Source organism: Physella acuta, unplaced genomic scaffold, assembly GCF_028476545.2.
Source record: "Physella acuta isolate Inbredline_101_S28 unplaced genomic scaffold, ASM2847654v3 ptg001023l, whole genome shotgun sequence".
NCBI lineage: Eukaryota > Metazoa > Mollusca > Gastropoda > Physidae > Physella > Physella acuta.
The window spans coordinates 50,859-66,328 of NW_026732540.1; the positions used below are offsets into that span (position 1 = coordinate 50,859).

Consider the following 15,470-nt stretch of genomic DNA (forward strand, 5'->3'; position numbering starts at 1 on the left):
TCGAGATTTGTAAAAATCTCGATTTTTTTTTGCACGATTACAATACTTTCTCTATACTTTGTATATACGAGAAAGTAAAAAGTACTCTCTTTAAATTGCAAATAAAAGTAATTTTTTTTTTAAAATTGTAAAAAAAAAAAATAGGGAAAAAACTTGTTTTAATGAAAATATAAGTATTAAAAAATAAATAAAAATAAATAAATGTAAAAAAAATAATAAGAAATAAAGAAAGAAAGAAAGAAAGAAAGAGAGAGAGAAACCAGTGGCGCACATGTAGTGTGATATTAGTAATCCATTGCAAATATCACAGTTCCAGAGTTGTAGCGTTCTCAACCAGTGGCATAGCGCGGTCGGGTGTCACCCGGTGCGGCACTTAATGGTGTCACCCCCCCCCCCCCCACTAGAGGCGTAGCGACTCTTCACGGGGACAAACTTTCAATTTCAATTTGCACCCCCCCCCTCGAACTTTCGATTTGCACCCCCCCCCCCCATCAAATTTTTCTCTATATATATTTTACTTTTTTTGCCTTGGTGTCACCCCCCCCCCCTTAAATGGTGTGGGAAAGGTCATAGGTCGTGGTGGAAGTAAAATCAGAGATCTAGAACAAGACAGTAATGCCAGAATCAAAATATCCAGAGATGAGGAAGGATGAGGGTGGAATGAAATCAGTGGAACAACAGAAGAGATTTAAATTTCCCAAGAGACTAATTGAAGAATGCCTTAGTGGTGGTGATTATAATGGTAGTCGAGGTAGACGTGGTGGATATGACGGGGGGGGGGGCGTGGACGTGGTGGAGGATGGGGCAGAGGAGAACGTGATAGCGGCGATGGATGGGGTAGGCGAGATGATTATGTCAGAGGAAGCCGTAGTGGTGGCGGCGGCGGTGGTAGAGGCTTTGGAGGTGATGGTGGCGATGGCGGTGGTAGAGGCGTTGGAGGTGATGGTGGTGGCGAATCTTAAACAATTTATGTTGAGTCATCTGAAATAGGCAGAATAATCGGTCGTGGTGGAAGCAGAATACGAGACATGGAAGCAGACAGTGGTTGTCGGATAAAGGTGTCACGTGATGGCGACTCATCTGGTAGAAGTTCTGTTGAGTTATCTGGGAGCAAAAACGCTATTTCTGAAGCAAAAAGGTTTATCCAAGATGCTGGAGTTGAAATTGTTAATGAAAACGATCGTGGCCGTGGTTTGTGATTTAATCAACTATTTTCAGCAGATAAAAGCATCAAGGACTCACAAGATTTTCATCCAAGTAGCAATGTCATCATTTTTATTTTTTACTTTTTTTTTTTGAGTATAGTTACAAAGTCATGTATCATTTATCATCCAGACCAGCAGAGGCGTAGTGAGAAGGGGGGGGGGGGCCGCACCGGGTGACGCCATTTAGGGGGGTGACACCAAGGCAAAAAATAGCAAAATATATAGAGAAATATGATAATTCCACTTAATTAAGTGATTAATTCAAGTGTCAAATAGTGTTTTAAGACGGGCAAATCGAAAGTTTGAGGGGGGGGGGGGGGTGCAAATCGAAAATTGAAAGTTTGTCCCCGGGAAGGGTCGCTACGCCTCTGGGGGTGACACCATTAAGTGCCGCACCGGGTGACACCCGACCTCGCTACGCCACTGCAGACCAGCTTAAATTATTTTTAAATTCTCGGAAGATTTGAGTCAGATGAATGTCATATGTTATATATAATTGGACTTAACCCCTGGAGAAATCTAATGTATATACTATTCGCAAACTTGATATGTTCACTCCAGATTTTAAAGTATTGGTCTTATTGTTTTTAAAATCGTGTTCATTGTGCATTTTATGCTTACAAATTTCCATCTTTGAATAAACACAACCAATTATATAAAAAAAAGAGAAAAAAAAGCATGGTCTTTTATATATTAGAATTTTACTAAGAAATGACCTTGGTCTAAATATAGGTAGCTTCTATTTTAGAAAAAAAAAACTAGAAATATTCAAATGAAACAAATGCATTTTTTGGGAGTTCAATGAAGTCACCTTTTTTTTCGAAGATTCCCCCACTCACCTTCGTCACAAAAAGCCAGACCCCCCCCCCCCTCTAAAATGACGTCACACCTCAGCCTACTAACCCCCTCAAAATTGCAGTTGAATTTTTGTTTTACATCACGATTTTTTTAAAATATTGACTGTCATCGGTCTACTTCGAGTAATCAAATCAATTTCTATTACAATTTAGGCCTATTAAAACGGTTTTCTAAAATACGAAATAACGGCTAAAATTTTAATCAGACTCAAATTAAATGAAACTAGATGAGTCTACTTTGAATTTTATCCGTATTGTAACAGAGATGCATAAATAATATGAAACTTGATATGCATCTCTGCTACAATATGCCTAAACAAACAGAAACAAAAAAATTAGAAAATGTATGTGATGCCTTTACAATAAGGAAAATCTATACTGTATGTAAAATTTCATGTATGTATTACTATATAAACCTGCTCATACTGTTTCACTCTTCACTTGAATGGAGTAAGTGGTATGAGAGGAAGAATAAAGGGAAACCAAAAAAAAAGGCATAATTTATATTGAGCCTATTTCTTTTTTTTATTGCCCAGAAGTCGTTGCTAAAAAAGACCAAAGAGCCTTTTTCTAAAAAATAAATATTCTACTCCACTTTGGCATCTTGATATCTTCTGACAACCAGATACAATCTGTCTTTTCTCTTGTGTTAATTGTGATGTTTATAGCTTGTTCAATGCCTGTTTAGGGGGGGGGGGGGGGGGGAGGGAGGGGGCTTTGGTGAAAATGGTTTTATTTAGGTCTAATTATACAATTATAGGGCTAATGACAATTTCAGTACCAGACTGGTGACACTGGCTGCCAGTAAACTTCTTGTGAATAAGGGAATTAATACAATGTAAATAAGTGAACTAACACAATGTAAAGCTTGACTTGAAAGTAGCCATTTATTCATACATCAAAGCTAAATAATAATAAAAAAAACAAGATGATGAGACCATGACAGAATGAATGTATCAAATCAAGTGTTACACAAGTTTACACTGACAACAGTAATCAACAGTTTGAACACTCGTGACCTGCAAGCAGAGGGCACACTAAAATCATTTCCTCTTGTTAAAAATTCATTTCCTTAAGCTTTTCAAGTTCTATGTACATTAAATATATCAACCAATCAGATATGAATCCACCTTGTACCAACCAATCAGATTAAACTCACAACAAAATGCCATGGCAACCATTGGTTAATATACTATGTTTATTTTTTGTACAATTCAATACTAAAAATCTGCAGACTGGTCATGTTCCTTACAACAATACTGAACCTCAATTATTTACCATCCAAATCCCCTGAAAATACAAGAACAAACAACATATTGAGAACACGTATAAACAGGAAGATATAGAAAGAACATTTTTTAAACAGCTAACACATTGGATATGTGACTGCATGGCTTAGCAGGAGAGTGCCAACCCAAAAGTCTCGAGTACACCCAGCTCTGACGGGTATCTAACCCATGTTAGGGAAAGAAAAGGCATCTGGGCAAAGTGCTGATTATCCTTTCATACGCAGAGGTCACAAAAACAAGTGAACTCTACTTCACTTGCCCCATGGACTGTCAGATTCAAAAAGGGGAACATTACTTTTTTCTAACACATTGGATAGTCATTTGAACTTGATTACACCTAACATTGATATTTTAGCCTATTAAGAACAAATGTCTATGAGCATGTCAATATATTATATAGATCTACATCAGTTATTAAATGACTAGCAAGAGTGCACAAAATATTGCCTAATCCAGATATCTCTCACTATTTACTATCAGTTTTTCTGCAAACCTGTAATTCAACACCAGGTTTAAGTTAAAAAATCACTACTGATGTGGAAATAATTTAACCCTTTCAGACATTTGTGCTAGGAGAAGGGTTTAGGGATGTCTGACAGACCAGACAAAAACCATCTTCTCACCAGCAGAAAACAACAAGACAAAGAACAGCAGTGATACTTTCCACTTACTTTCTTCCACCATTGCCTTTTCCTCCTCTGCCCCCACCACCACCTGATCTTCCTCCACGTCTTCCACCTCCTCCACCACCACCACCTCCACCTGACCCAAACCTTCCACCATAGCCACCACCACCTCCACCACCGCCAGATCGTCCACCAGCTCTAGGGTTGAGCATCATCAACTGATGCTGTATTGTCTGATTCAGCTGTGCCTGCATCATCATCATCTCTGCAGCCATGTCTTGGGGATTCACTAGTCCTGAAAATTTTTGTGGTGTATCCGTTAGCAACGATTTATGTTTGCAAAATGTAAACACAAATTCTTTTTAAAAATTGTATGACTCCCCTGATTTATGAAGCAATTTTTAAAAATAGTTTTCCAAGTATTAACAGTTCAAAATAGAAACCTGAGGCGTTTTTAAGTATAAAATTTTGAAGTAAATGAGTTCAATAATTCAAAAAGCTATGTAACTCCAACTTTTTAAAATTTTATATGGTTGTTTATATGAAAAACTATCACAGAGCTACATTAATGTACAGAATATAGTGTAAAAAGAAATTATTTTACAAACAGTATCAATGAGGAAAATAACTAATACTACTAAGAAAAGTACCCTACTGTACGTAATTTTTTTTACATAAAAAGAACAATACCAATAATTTTTACCTGCACCACCACCACCATAACGTCCACCACCACCAGGGAACATGCCACCACCTCCATATCCACCTGAACCTCCGTATCTCCCTCCCCCGTTCCTCCTGTCAAATCGTGTATCCCCCCAGCCTCCAGAGCCTCGTTTAGATGGTGGCTCCCCTCTGCCCCGCTTGTTTGCAGTGTCCTTCCTTCTGCCTTCAATAGCCCTCTGCTGCTGCTGTAGAGTTCTTTTCAACACTCTGGAGGTTTGAGTTCTCTCATCTTTACGTTGTTCTGTTCTGTCAGCTGTCTCTGTGGGTGCTAACTGGAGATCTTCTACAGCAGTGACTGATTTTTCTAGTTCAGCTTTGGTTTCTATAAATCAAAATAAAACATAATTTCATTCTAGAACATGTAAAATGGATGTTTCATTTTTATATTTTCAATACAGTACATTTAACCTCAACTACTCTCATTTAGCTTACCACTTTCATTTTCAGATGGCTCCTTGTTTTGTAAAGCTAGTATATGAGTTTCATTGATAATAACTGTAACATATGCCTTCATAAAGATAAGTACATCTGTCTTAGAATTTGCCTCTACATGACCAATCCTGTTAAGAAAAAGTTTTTCAACTATAAAATGCATGTCACATCGTATTCAAAAATTATCAAAGGAATATTTTTTTTAATTGAACAAATTGCATATCAGTAAAATGTTTGCAAATGAATAAATTATAGACATTCAAAGACACTTACCGTTGAGAAATCTGAAAGTAAAAATACTTTAAACCACATTCCTTCAAAACTGTCATTAAAGCAAAAATATTTATCTAGCAACCACCCTTTAAAATGTATTTGATACTAAGAAAATAAAAAGCTGTTTATCAACAGCTACTTAAAATGTGAACTGATGTGATTAAAATCTCACAAACTATTTCTGATCAGGCATATCAGCAAAATCAAAGTTTGCTGTTAATCTTGTGACCTTCTTTAGCCCATTACAGGATGTGCAAGGCCATCTAAGATTAGCAGGCAGATTGCCAGTAGGAGGACATGCTACAGAATGTGCAGGCGTCCTCCTTTACTCACCGCAAATTGTCATGCGTTTGTACTTCAGTGCTTTGTGATAGAGGGAAAAGAACACGAAGGAGCTCTGGGCTTGTGTTTTCTGACAAATATCGCACCCAGAGACTTCGCCGTTTCTGGTTGCCTGTGAAGAAGATTGGTATGTCAGTATGTAAAATTTGGTCTCTGGTTGAAGCTTGGCGAACAAGGCAGCCCCAGGAACCATGGTTTGTTTTAGAGTACAAACAGTACAAAATGGCAAGACATAATCATGCCAAAATATAAACATTGCAAGATTTTTATCTGATTCTTACTTCACAGGATTTTGTTATTGCTAATAACATTACTTTGCTAGCCTCTAATATGAATAAAGAAAAAAAATAACGTGAGTTATTAATAATTTATATTTTATGTTGAAAATTTTTTTATAAGCAAGGCAAAATACTGTCAACATGAATTTTGAACTCTTACCTCTGGATGTGGCAGTATTTTTTATTTTCTCTGACTTCGTTGAATCAAATACAATAGTGGCTACAACAGAGAGAAAAAAATGTATAAATAATAATTGCTTAACTTCAGTTTAAGGACAAAATTGTATCTATGTACTTAATAAATAGAAAGCAACATATAGCATATAGTTTAATAAAATACCTGTTTCTTCTACTTTGCTGAACAAAGTCTGTGGAGAGTTGGGATCTACTTCTCCTTCTTGTTCTTGACTACGACGAGTTATTTCTATTGTTACAAAGTGATGATAAAAAGGCATTCGGACCACTCTGGCCATAACAGCATTTGCCTCATTATTAGATACCATACACAACTCTGCTATCCTATTAAAATAAAACAATGTAGTGTTTTAGTAACATTGCTCAATATATTTGTTATCTGGCCGTTGTGTAGGTAGTGTAACTGCTGGAAGCTTTATTTAATGAACAAGAGTTTAGTACTGTGAAAATTGTATAAACAATTTATTAGAAACACGAACTGATCTTTAAAAAATTTTTTAACATCAGTTAAAAATAGTAATCTTTAGCTTACCCTTGTCCATTTTTACGCTTTGGCACATAATACCAAGCTTCTTGGGAAATCTTTGTGGCAGCGTCCAATATACAATTTCTACAATCTTCCTGGTCTATGGGGTATATACGTAGATGCCACATCCAGCGTTCTAAAAGCAAAAGATAAAGCAAACTAATGTCAGAATTTCAACAACAAAAAAATAAGTGTTGATTAAAGTTAAAGGTTTACTGTCTTTCTTAAAATTGCCATTTAAATTACTTAGGTATATTTCTATTAACTTAAGGTTTTTTATACACATAATTTTACTATTTAGAAAAAGCTGATGCATTCTCCTGTGCTTATTATTTCTAAATTTAGAAAAATTATAAAAATTTTTAAGGCCTAAATGAACCATTTTTTTTACCTTTCATTTGTTCACGTTGCCACTCAGGAACTATGTGAGGTGCATACCGGGGGATAGTTATTTGAGTTTCTTTTAATTCTTGCTCTAGCTCCTCCTCAGTCTTTACTACGTCTTCAACTTCAGGTGCAGCAGTACCATCTACATTTTCATTTTCTGTTTGCATTTCTGCATTTTCTTCTGTTTCCTTTTTGATTTCTTCATTGCTCTCTTCTGGAGTAGCATCAGCCATTTCTATGGCAGTGTCTGTTGTTTCTGACATTTGTCAGCAAATCAAATGAACCTAAAAAAAAATATTAATATAGTCACAGTAATATAGGCCTAGATTAATTCAAATTAATTGTGAGTTACCCAATACGGTAATCTATCGTTTTGGGTACGTAAAATCGCCCGCGGCTATTAATGTACGAAAACGTTACCTCATTATCAAGGCTGTAATAGAACTATATTGTGATATGTTTGTGTCAAATATTATAGATAAATGAATAATAAACCTAAATCAATGGCTAAATATATCAATATAGGCCAGAAATTAACTTTAAACAGCAGTGTCTGCAAGCAAGATTTGCTATATAAACAGCAGCCATTTGTAAAATAGAGTGACTTCCGCCTGAATCTCGCGCTAAGTCTATAAAAATAAAACTTTAACAAGATGGCTGCTATAGTAAATGAGCATGGTTGCATCTGTTGGAAACATCGCTGGTGTTCATTTATTAGTCAAAAGTTTTAATTCAATTGTTTAAATACAGGTACATAAATGAAACAAGGAAACATTTTTGTATTTTTCAAAACATAAATCCTCCTCAAAATGTGAAATAATCATTAAAATGTAAGGAGTCACCTGTTTTTCACATTACTAGTCGCGGGCGATTTTACGTACCCAAAACGATAGATTACCCCCAATACTAAATACTTCTATTCTATAATTATTTCTGGATAGGCCCCATTATTAGAATTTAGTCTAAGTCTAAGCTATTAGTTATTCTTTTTATATTCGAATCTAGATCTAGTATTAAAATTGGATGATATTTCGAGTCGACTATTTGAATACTTTCTTTCTAGCAGAACGAGTACCCGGTGTTTCCCGATCGCCGATCATCGTGGACAGTAGAGTAGAGTTAACGTGCTTCAGACTTGAGTGATATAAGAAGGACAAAAATAATTTTTAAGCAATACTTTTAGAAAGATAAATTTAGAAACCATCAAACCTTATTGCAATAACGTAGATTCTCTGTGCGTTGAAGCCTCTGTGTGAAACAGTTTAAGAGCAACGGCTAGATAAAAGAAATATCCTAAAATGTAATGGCGTCTTCCTGTTAGTTATTTTAGGGCATTTAGACAGGTTCCTTTTTAAAATTTCGCAAAAAATGTTAATTATTTATTAAATTATAATTAAATAATGACAGTATTTCTCAAACAATTTCCTGAGATTACATCGTATGATAATTTGAAATTCGCATTAAAATGGAAACTTCCCAAATGTATCCATTTTATTTTAGATTTCATTAGGAATTAATATTTTTCCTGATTACTCATGTTTGATTTTTTTTTAATGGGCACTTGGCCTAGTTCATGGGATTGCTTGCTACTCTTGACTACTTGAACTAAATCCTAGGTGCTTTCTTCAATTTTCATTTGCGCAGAGTCAGATCTGGCAATGTAAATAGTATTCTTTCCACGTTTTCCTTCTTTGAATGTACAGTGAAATAAAATATGCACCTTTTGATTTTTATGCATTATTTGACAAGCATTACTAATCAAGATATCATGCTAGCAAGTTGAAGGAAGAATGTGAACTACTTATAAATATACAAGATTATTTTATATATTGGGTATAAATATGAAGAATCAAAATCGAAACTTCCTATAGGTGTGACTTCTCTAGTTCTCAACATTAAATTTGCAATCTAAAATAATTTCTAATCTAACGGTTTTCCACAATGTATCAATGAGTAGTTTTTATTATATCTATTGCACTATCATGCAGCAGTTGTTTTTTTTTTCAATATGCGGCAGTGTAACAAACTTGTTGCAAAGGTAATATTATTTAGTGGGACCAGGTATTTTATCCAAAACAATGCTACACTGACTGATACAAATCTTTGGCATGTAACTTGACCACTGGTTGTTTATGCCAACAGACTGTGAACAATTATGGGTAGAGCTCAAAAAACTTAAAAAATCAGTAAAGAAATTAAGGAACCTCAGATAGTCAAAAAAGTTAGGACCCCCGGCTAGAGTCCATGGGGATGGATAGGGCATACCCTGAGAAGGGGAGAGGACAACATCACAAGGAAAGCACTTGACTGAAATCTCCAGGGGAAGAGGAAAGTAGGCCCCCAAGGAAATCCTGGAGGAGTACCGTAGAAGATAAGACAAGGCTGCCAGGCTTACATGGGCATAAATAGAGACATTCAAAACAGAGTCCAGTAGAGAGGTGTGGTTGCAGCCCTTTGCTCCCCAGGGGCCACAATGAAATAAATGTCCATTTGACTTCCAAAGTCCACCCAGCTCTGATGAATACATGACTTTGAGAAAGTAAAGGTGGCTGGGCACAAAACAACATAATGTTCACAGACACTGGTGAACTCTACTTCATCAGCCCAATCAAGGATCAGATCCAAAAGGTGTTTTTTTGCTAGCTTGCATCTCCTCATACTTTTTAAAAAAAAGTGCTTTAATTTTCATGCAAAACCCTAAGATTAAGAAGTCAAAAATTAAAGAATGCAGAAACTACAGTTTATTGTTTTTACAATGTATTAACATACAAAAAATGTAGCTTTTTTACAAGTCAGAAACAAAATTGATGAAATAATTCATACTGTAAATATTTTATATAGAAATAAAATCCCACAGTATTCTCATAAGAACAGTACAGACAAAACAGAAAAATGCTCAATAAGAAAACAGAAATGGAACTAATTGAAGTTGGCAGTGGTGATACAACAATGAGTATATACAAGTTAAGTTGTACACAGAGGTTAAAATCCAGTGATATTCAAGGAACCAAAAGTAAACAAAGTGCATCTATTCTAGAAAAAACAAATGTTTTCAGCTATATCTTAAAAGTATGAAAGTGCAGTATGATCTTAGTGATCGACAAACTTCCTCAGTATATATCACTTCAAAATCCAATAATTTCAAGGTTCTGATGACTGATACTTCCTCAGCCAGCATTAGGTAGAGCTCCATCTACTTGATCACTATAACATAAGCCATGAATGTCCTTTCAGCTTAACCTTTTGTATTAGTACAACTTACTTAATGAACAATTTTATGTACAATTACTGTATTAAAGATGAAAATTAGTAGCTTTTAAAAAAATCTGAAGAACTGTTATGCACAAATTTATTTTAATACAAGCCTTCAATTAATTTATATTTAATTATGACCATTTAAGCAACCCCAGTGGGTATTGATGTCTAATAATATCTTTCTGCTTTGCATATCGGAGCCAGTTTTACAATATAGTTTGCTTATATTTCATTATGTAATAGCTGTTGCCATTTAATTAAATATGTATATTCTAGCTTTACATATTTTGAAAACAATTTTAAATATTTGTTTTGTATAATTTCAAAAGAAAATTAAATTGCTTTTAAAATTTTACACTAATTTTTTATTATTTTCCATGCAATAGGGTTTAGTACTGTAGAAGTGTTTAAGAATTTAGGAAATATTTCATAAGTGTTTAAAGAAATAATGCAATGTGGTTCAAGATTATAATAGTGTGTCAAAGATTTTGTTTTAAATACTAACTGATATTTTTTGTAAAACTTCATTGGAGATTTCCAAACATAGCTGGCTAAACTCAAGGTTTTACTGATTATGGGGAAATAAAACTAGGTCTTACTAAAAATTTATAAGAAATAGATATTGCACAATGTGATAAGAATTAAAAAACTAGAAATACACTTTGATCAACCACCTTAGTTAGGAAACAAAGCAATAGAATTGTTTAAATAAAGCCATATAGACTGAACTAAAAACATGTTTTAATTACTTTAAGAATGTACACACACAAAAACCCAGATCTTTAAGACACAATTATTAATCTCTATTCACTAGATAATTTTACTTGCTGACAAAAAAAAAGGAGCTCAGACATTAAATAAATCCAACTGTTAAAAGCCACAACCATTGAAATGCCTAACAAATGCTGTTTTACAATGAATTAGCAGTACAGAAAGGGTCAACACATTTGTGCTCAAATGAGAATTGTAAAAATAACATGCATGTTCTTATTTCAGAAAGAATGCATTTCTACCACTATTAGCCAAGATGTTGCTGAGGCGATTCCCTTTATTTTGTTTCTGTATGCAGCTTTTTAAATGCTGACATGGCAATAGTCGTTTTCCTCACTGAATAAAAGATTTCCAAAGGTTTATTAACTTTCCAGTATTTCTCTTTTACTTGTTCCAAGCTTGTAGGTCCGCTCAGGAGCACAAAATGTCCAGGTTGGGATGATACAAAAATGTCAAATAGTTTGCTGCTTGACTGGTCTTCAGCTAAAATTGTATAAGATTTAAAAAAATATATTTCAAGGCTTTGAGTAGAATTAATTTGTAATAATTGGACCTGCTTCTAATAACTGATTGCTGGCTTTAAAATTTTGAATAAAATATAATTTTTAGTCTTAGATCATTATAATACTGTACACTAAAATACAGTTCAACTTACCATCTTCTCCATCAGTTGCATTATCCAAGGAAAGTCGTATAGCAAGGTATTTTGAAAGATGATCCACTTAAAAGAGAAGAATGGAATTAGGTTACTTTAAATTAAGCTCCAAGAAAATACATAATTATTCATAATTAAAAATCAAATCTATTAGTATTAGGTCCAACTTCAATTATTTTTTTTACCTCAAATATGTGAAATAAAAAGAATACTATAGATAAGAAATACCACAGAGTTCTGAAACAGGTTTTTATCAAAACAAATATCAATATTACTATTGACTAGGGTTTATCCCTTGCTTGCAGTGTTATTTTTTAACTAAAAACTAGGTAGGCTGAAGTTAGGTGTGTGAGAAATTTTGTATTCCAAAGCCATTTATGAGAAGGAATATTTAAATAAGTTGTAGGCCTATAACTCCATTACATTTATGTATGACCACTGTGTGTGGCAGATTTACATACTGTCATAAAAGTAAAATATGCATGTGTGATTAATATCCTGGTTCTTTAAATAAGTCATTCTGGGTAGGCATTTTGGAATATTAAAATTTGAAAAATCAACAAAAACAATATTTTTGCTAAAAGAAATTTGAACTAAAAGTCAATGCTGAAAATCAAAATGACTTTTTACCTGTAGCATTAGCTGTTGTTTTGATATAGCGTGTCTGTGATGCTGGATCAATAAGATCACAATCTTGAGGATGGGGTTTGAAAATAAGCTCAATTTCATTTACCAGCTGAGGAATTACTGGTTCTGGACTACCTCTAGAGTGGTGTTCTGACATACTAGCTTCTCCTGTGGAGTTCTCAGCACTGGAGTCATCTGAAAAATGTTTAATTGCTTTGGGGTGCATTGCGTCGTTAGACATATTTTCATCAGTTTCTGCCATCCCTTGCGATTCTGAAACGTTTCCATCATTTGATTCCTCATCTTGTCGTCTTTCTGAGTTTTGTTTACGAACACGCTGAGCTCTGTTCAGTGCCTGCAATCTGAGACCTTCTTCAATGCTGGTGGTTAAGGCAGATGTGTTGTGATGCTTGCTCAGTTTGGCCATTAACCTTTCTTGGTGTGCTTCATATTCATCCCTACTAGGATAAATTTTGGATATTAGTGCGTCGAAATTGGGATCAGGTCTTAGGGATCTCTTAGATACGAGTTTTTTTCTGCAAGTTGGACACTCTTTGTTTCCGCTGCGAAGTGCAGTTATGATACATTCCTGACAAAACCGATGTAAACATTCCTTTGTTGTCATAGTGTTTTTGAGCATATCTAGACATATTGGACACATAAGTTCACTGTGTAAGCTTCTAGGAGATACTGCTATTTCTGTATTATCCGTAATAGCATCTTGTGGTGTTCTATGCAGTTCATAAAGACTTAATTCCCATGTTTTGTTTGGTGCGTGAGTTACTTCGTTCGCCATCTTGTCGAAATTTGTCGATAGTGTCCAAAAGCTTCCGGTGACTTCCTGCTATTTTAAACCCCGAAATTTACAACTAGGCCTAGGCCTAGATTTTCCATAATATGTAGATTCTAGAACGAGATCTAATCCAGATCAATAATCTTGTGTTTATGATTGAACGTAGGCCAAATTAGAGTCTAGATCTATCTTGGTCTTGATGCGTTTCGTTTTCAAAACGCTTGATTCCACGCCAAATTTAAATACTAAATAGGGCATAGAATCTATATTATTCTATATAGAGATTTACAAAGAATTAAAAAGTCAGGAAATTATCAAGTTAACGCTCTTTTATAGTTGTAAGTTATTGTTACTGTTACTTTTTAGCGCAATTTCCATTCTGGAGAATTGCGTTTATTAACTCGTCTTTTCTGGGAATGGATGGATGGATGTGTGTTCGCAGCTTTAAGTCATATCTCCTCCTCAACGAAGCAATATAGAGGACTAGTTCCAAAGCAAATTTGTTAAGCAAGTTCCGAGGATGATAGTGGGCCAAAAAAATTCCCGGAATTCCTTCCTGGATTTCACGGAAAATCAAAAAAAAAAACCTCGAAAAATGCAGTTTTTTGCCCATATCTCGGCAACCAGACCACTTAGCGACTTGAAACATTTACCAATCGATTCCTGCCATAATTTAGAACAATAGAGTTCTTTCATATGACGTCACGTCCGTTCGTGATACCTACGCCCGCCGCCACAGTGGTGTACACAAGACGTAAACACAATCAGCTGTTCGCCAGCGCTGGACGTGTTCACCGTATGTAAAGAACCGCACCCGCGGAAAAGGAAAAATACGTTAATAAACTTGAACTCTTAGGAATTGAAGATCCTTATACTGTTATTGACAGTTTCGTATAAATAAATATGTGGACAAAATTTCTAAATAAAAATACTGTTAGTAATACTGTTTGCGTTTAGAGTTAAAGTAGCCGAATCTGATCAAATGCAGTTCTCGATACTTTGTTTCATGTAAGGACAGTAAAATAATAAACTTCATTTTAATTATAAAAGATAACTATTAATAAAACAAATATGCTCGACCTTCACAAATACTAATAGTAAAAGACAAAGTCAAAAGTAATAGGCTAATAAGAATAATAAGATCTAATAGTAGGCCTAATACCTGGCTCCGCTGGGTAGACATAGAATCTAGAATCTACTTCTTTACTTAAATTTAATTACTTTAGATCTACATTCGATTCAAAATACACCCATAATAAATCAAAAGTAGTCATAATAGGCCTAATAAAGCATTTAATTGTCTCTAAGATCTAAAATCTCGCTCTATTATCTAATCATTTTTTTAGCAAACGAAATTTTCTGAAATTGAAATAGATTAGGCCTATATGACTAGACTTAGATCTAGAATCTGCTACTTAAATTAAATTGTAAAAACTTTATACAAGCATGTAGTTGATATTATTGTACTAGAAGGCTTTAATAAATTACTAAGGCCTACCTACTTTGTTGTCTTTTTACAGCAATATGTATCTGATACTGGACTGAGTTTAATTAAATTCAAATTCATATCTAGTAATTGGTCTACTAAGTTTTTGTAGCCTAGTAGTACAATCTAGATCATACCAGCCAACAACAAATAACCACATTATTATTATTTGGTTAATGATTAGGCTAATTTTTTTTTTAAATCCACTGTTTATAAAAGAAACAAATCAAGCTAGAAACATTATAAGTGAGATGGTTTAGAATAATAACAATGGACCCAGTCTACAATTGATACAATTGCAGGTCTACATAGGGCCTACAGTCTAGTAGTTTACAGTAGGCACCTAGTGTGTAGCTAGTATACTAGTGTGTAGCTGTCCAGAGTTAAGATTCTTAATGCCTTAATGCTTTCCCCTGATAAGCCGTGTGTGCTATAAATGACATAACATGACACCGAGGTGAGAAGTGTTGAGGGGAGAGCAGTGGGACTTTCCCCTTTGTTCTCCCTGCTGGGCCCTGAGGGTCAAAATTATATAAGAAATACTATCTCTGTGGGGCTGGGTATAACGGAGGTGAGACATTTTCAGGGGAGGGCAGGGCAGACTCCTCTTTGGTTTTATTGTGGGCTAGATACAGGTGGGGGCAGCCATTATGAGAGTTGAACGTCAGTATTAATGTGTCTGATTACTTCCCTGCTGGATTATAAGGGTCTTAAATTGTATAACATGCTATCCAGATTGGTTACTAC

At 34.7% G+C, this 15,470-nt stretch overlaps 2 protein-coding genes and 1 pseudogene across 2 annotated transcripts; 1 reads left to right on the forward strand and 2 right to left on the reverse strand.

The window, feature by feature from the left end:
* Positions 1–545: 545 nt before the first annotated feature.
* LOC131954729 (keratin, type I cytoskeletal 9-like) lies at positions 546–1,489 on the forward strand (annotated as a pseudogene).
* A 1,435-nt stretch (positions 1,490–2,924) lies between these two features.
* Positions 2,925–8,467, reverse strand: LOC131954737 (nucleolin). Its single transcript, XM_059318484.1, has 10 exons — positions 8,346–8,467; positions 7,141–7,420; positions 6,756–6,885; positions 6,369–6,547; positions 6,189–6,248; positions 5,742–5,862; positions 5,136–5,263; positions 4,681–5,025; positions 4,023–4,272; positions 2,925–3,352 (listed from the first exon to the last, which is right to left on the reverse strand). The coding sequence occupies exons 2-10, from the start codon at positions 7,397–7,399 to the stop codon at positions 3,337–3,339; spliced, it is 1,488 nt and encodes a 495-aa protein (XP_059174467.1). The 5' UTR covers positions 7,400–7,420; positions 8,346–8,467; the 3' UTR covers positions 2,925–3,336.
* A 1,395-nt stretch (positions 8,468–9,862) lies between these two features.
* LOC131954735 (E3 ubiquitin-protein ligase RING2) lies at positions 9,863–13,276 on the reverse strand. The gene is made up of 3 exons (XM_059318482.1): positions 12,448–13,276; positions 11,818–11,883; positions 9,863–11,645 (listed from the first exon to the last, which is right to left on the reverse strand). The coding sequence occupies exons 1-3, from the start codon at positions 13,238–13,240 to the stop codon at positions 11,440–11,442; spliced, it is 1,065 nt and encodes a 354-aa protein (XP_059174465.1). The 5' UTR covers positions 13,241–13,276; the 3' UTR covers positions 9,863–11,439.
* Positions 13,277–15,470: the final 2,194 nt, after the last annotated feature.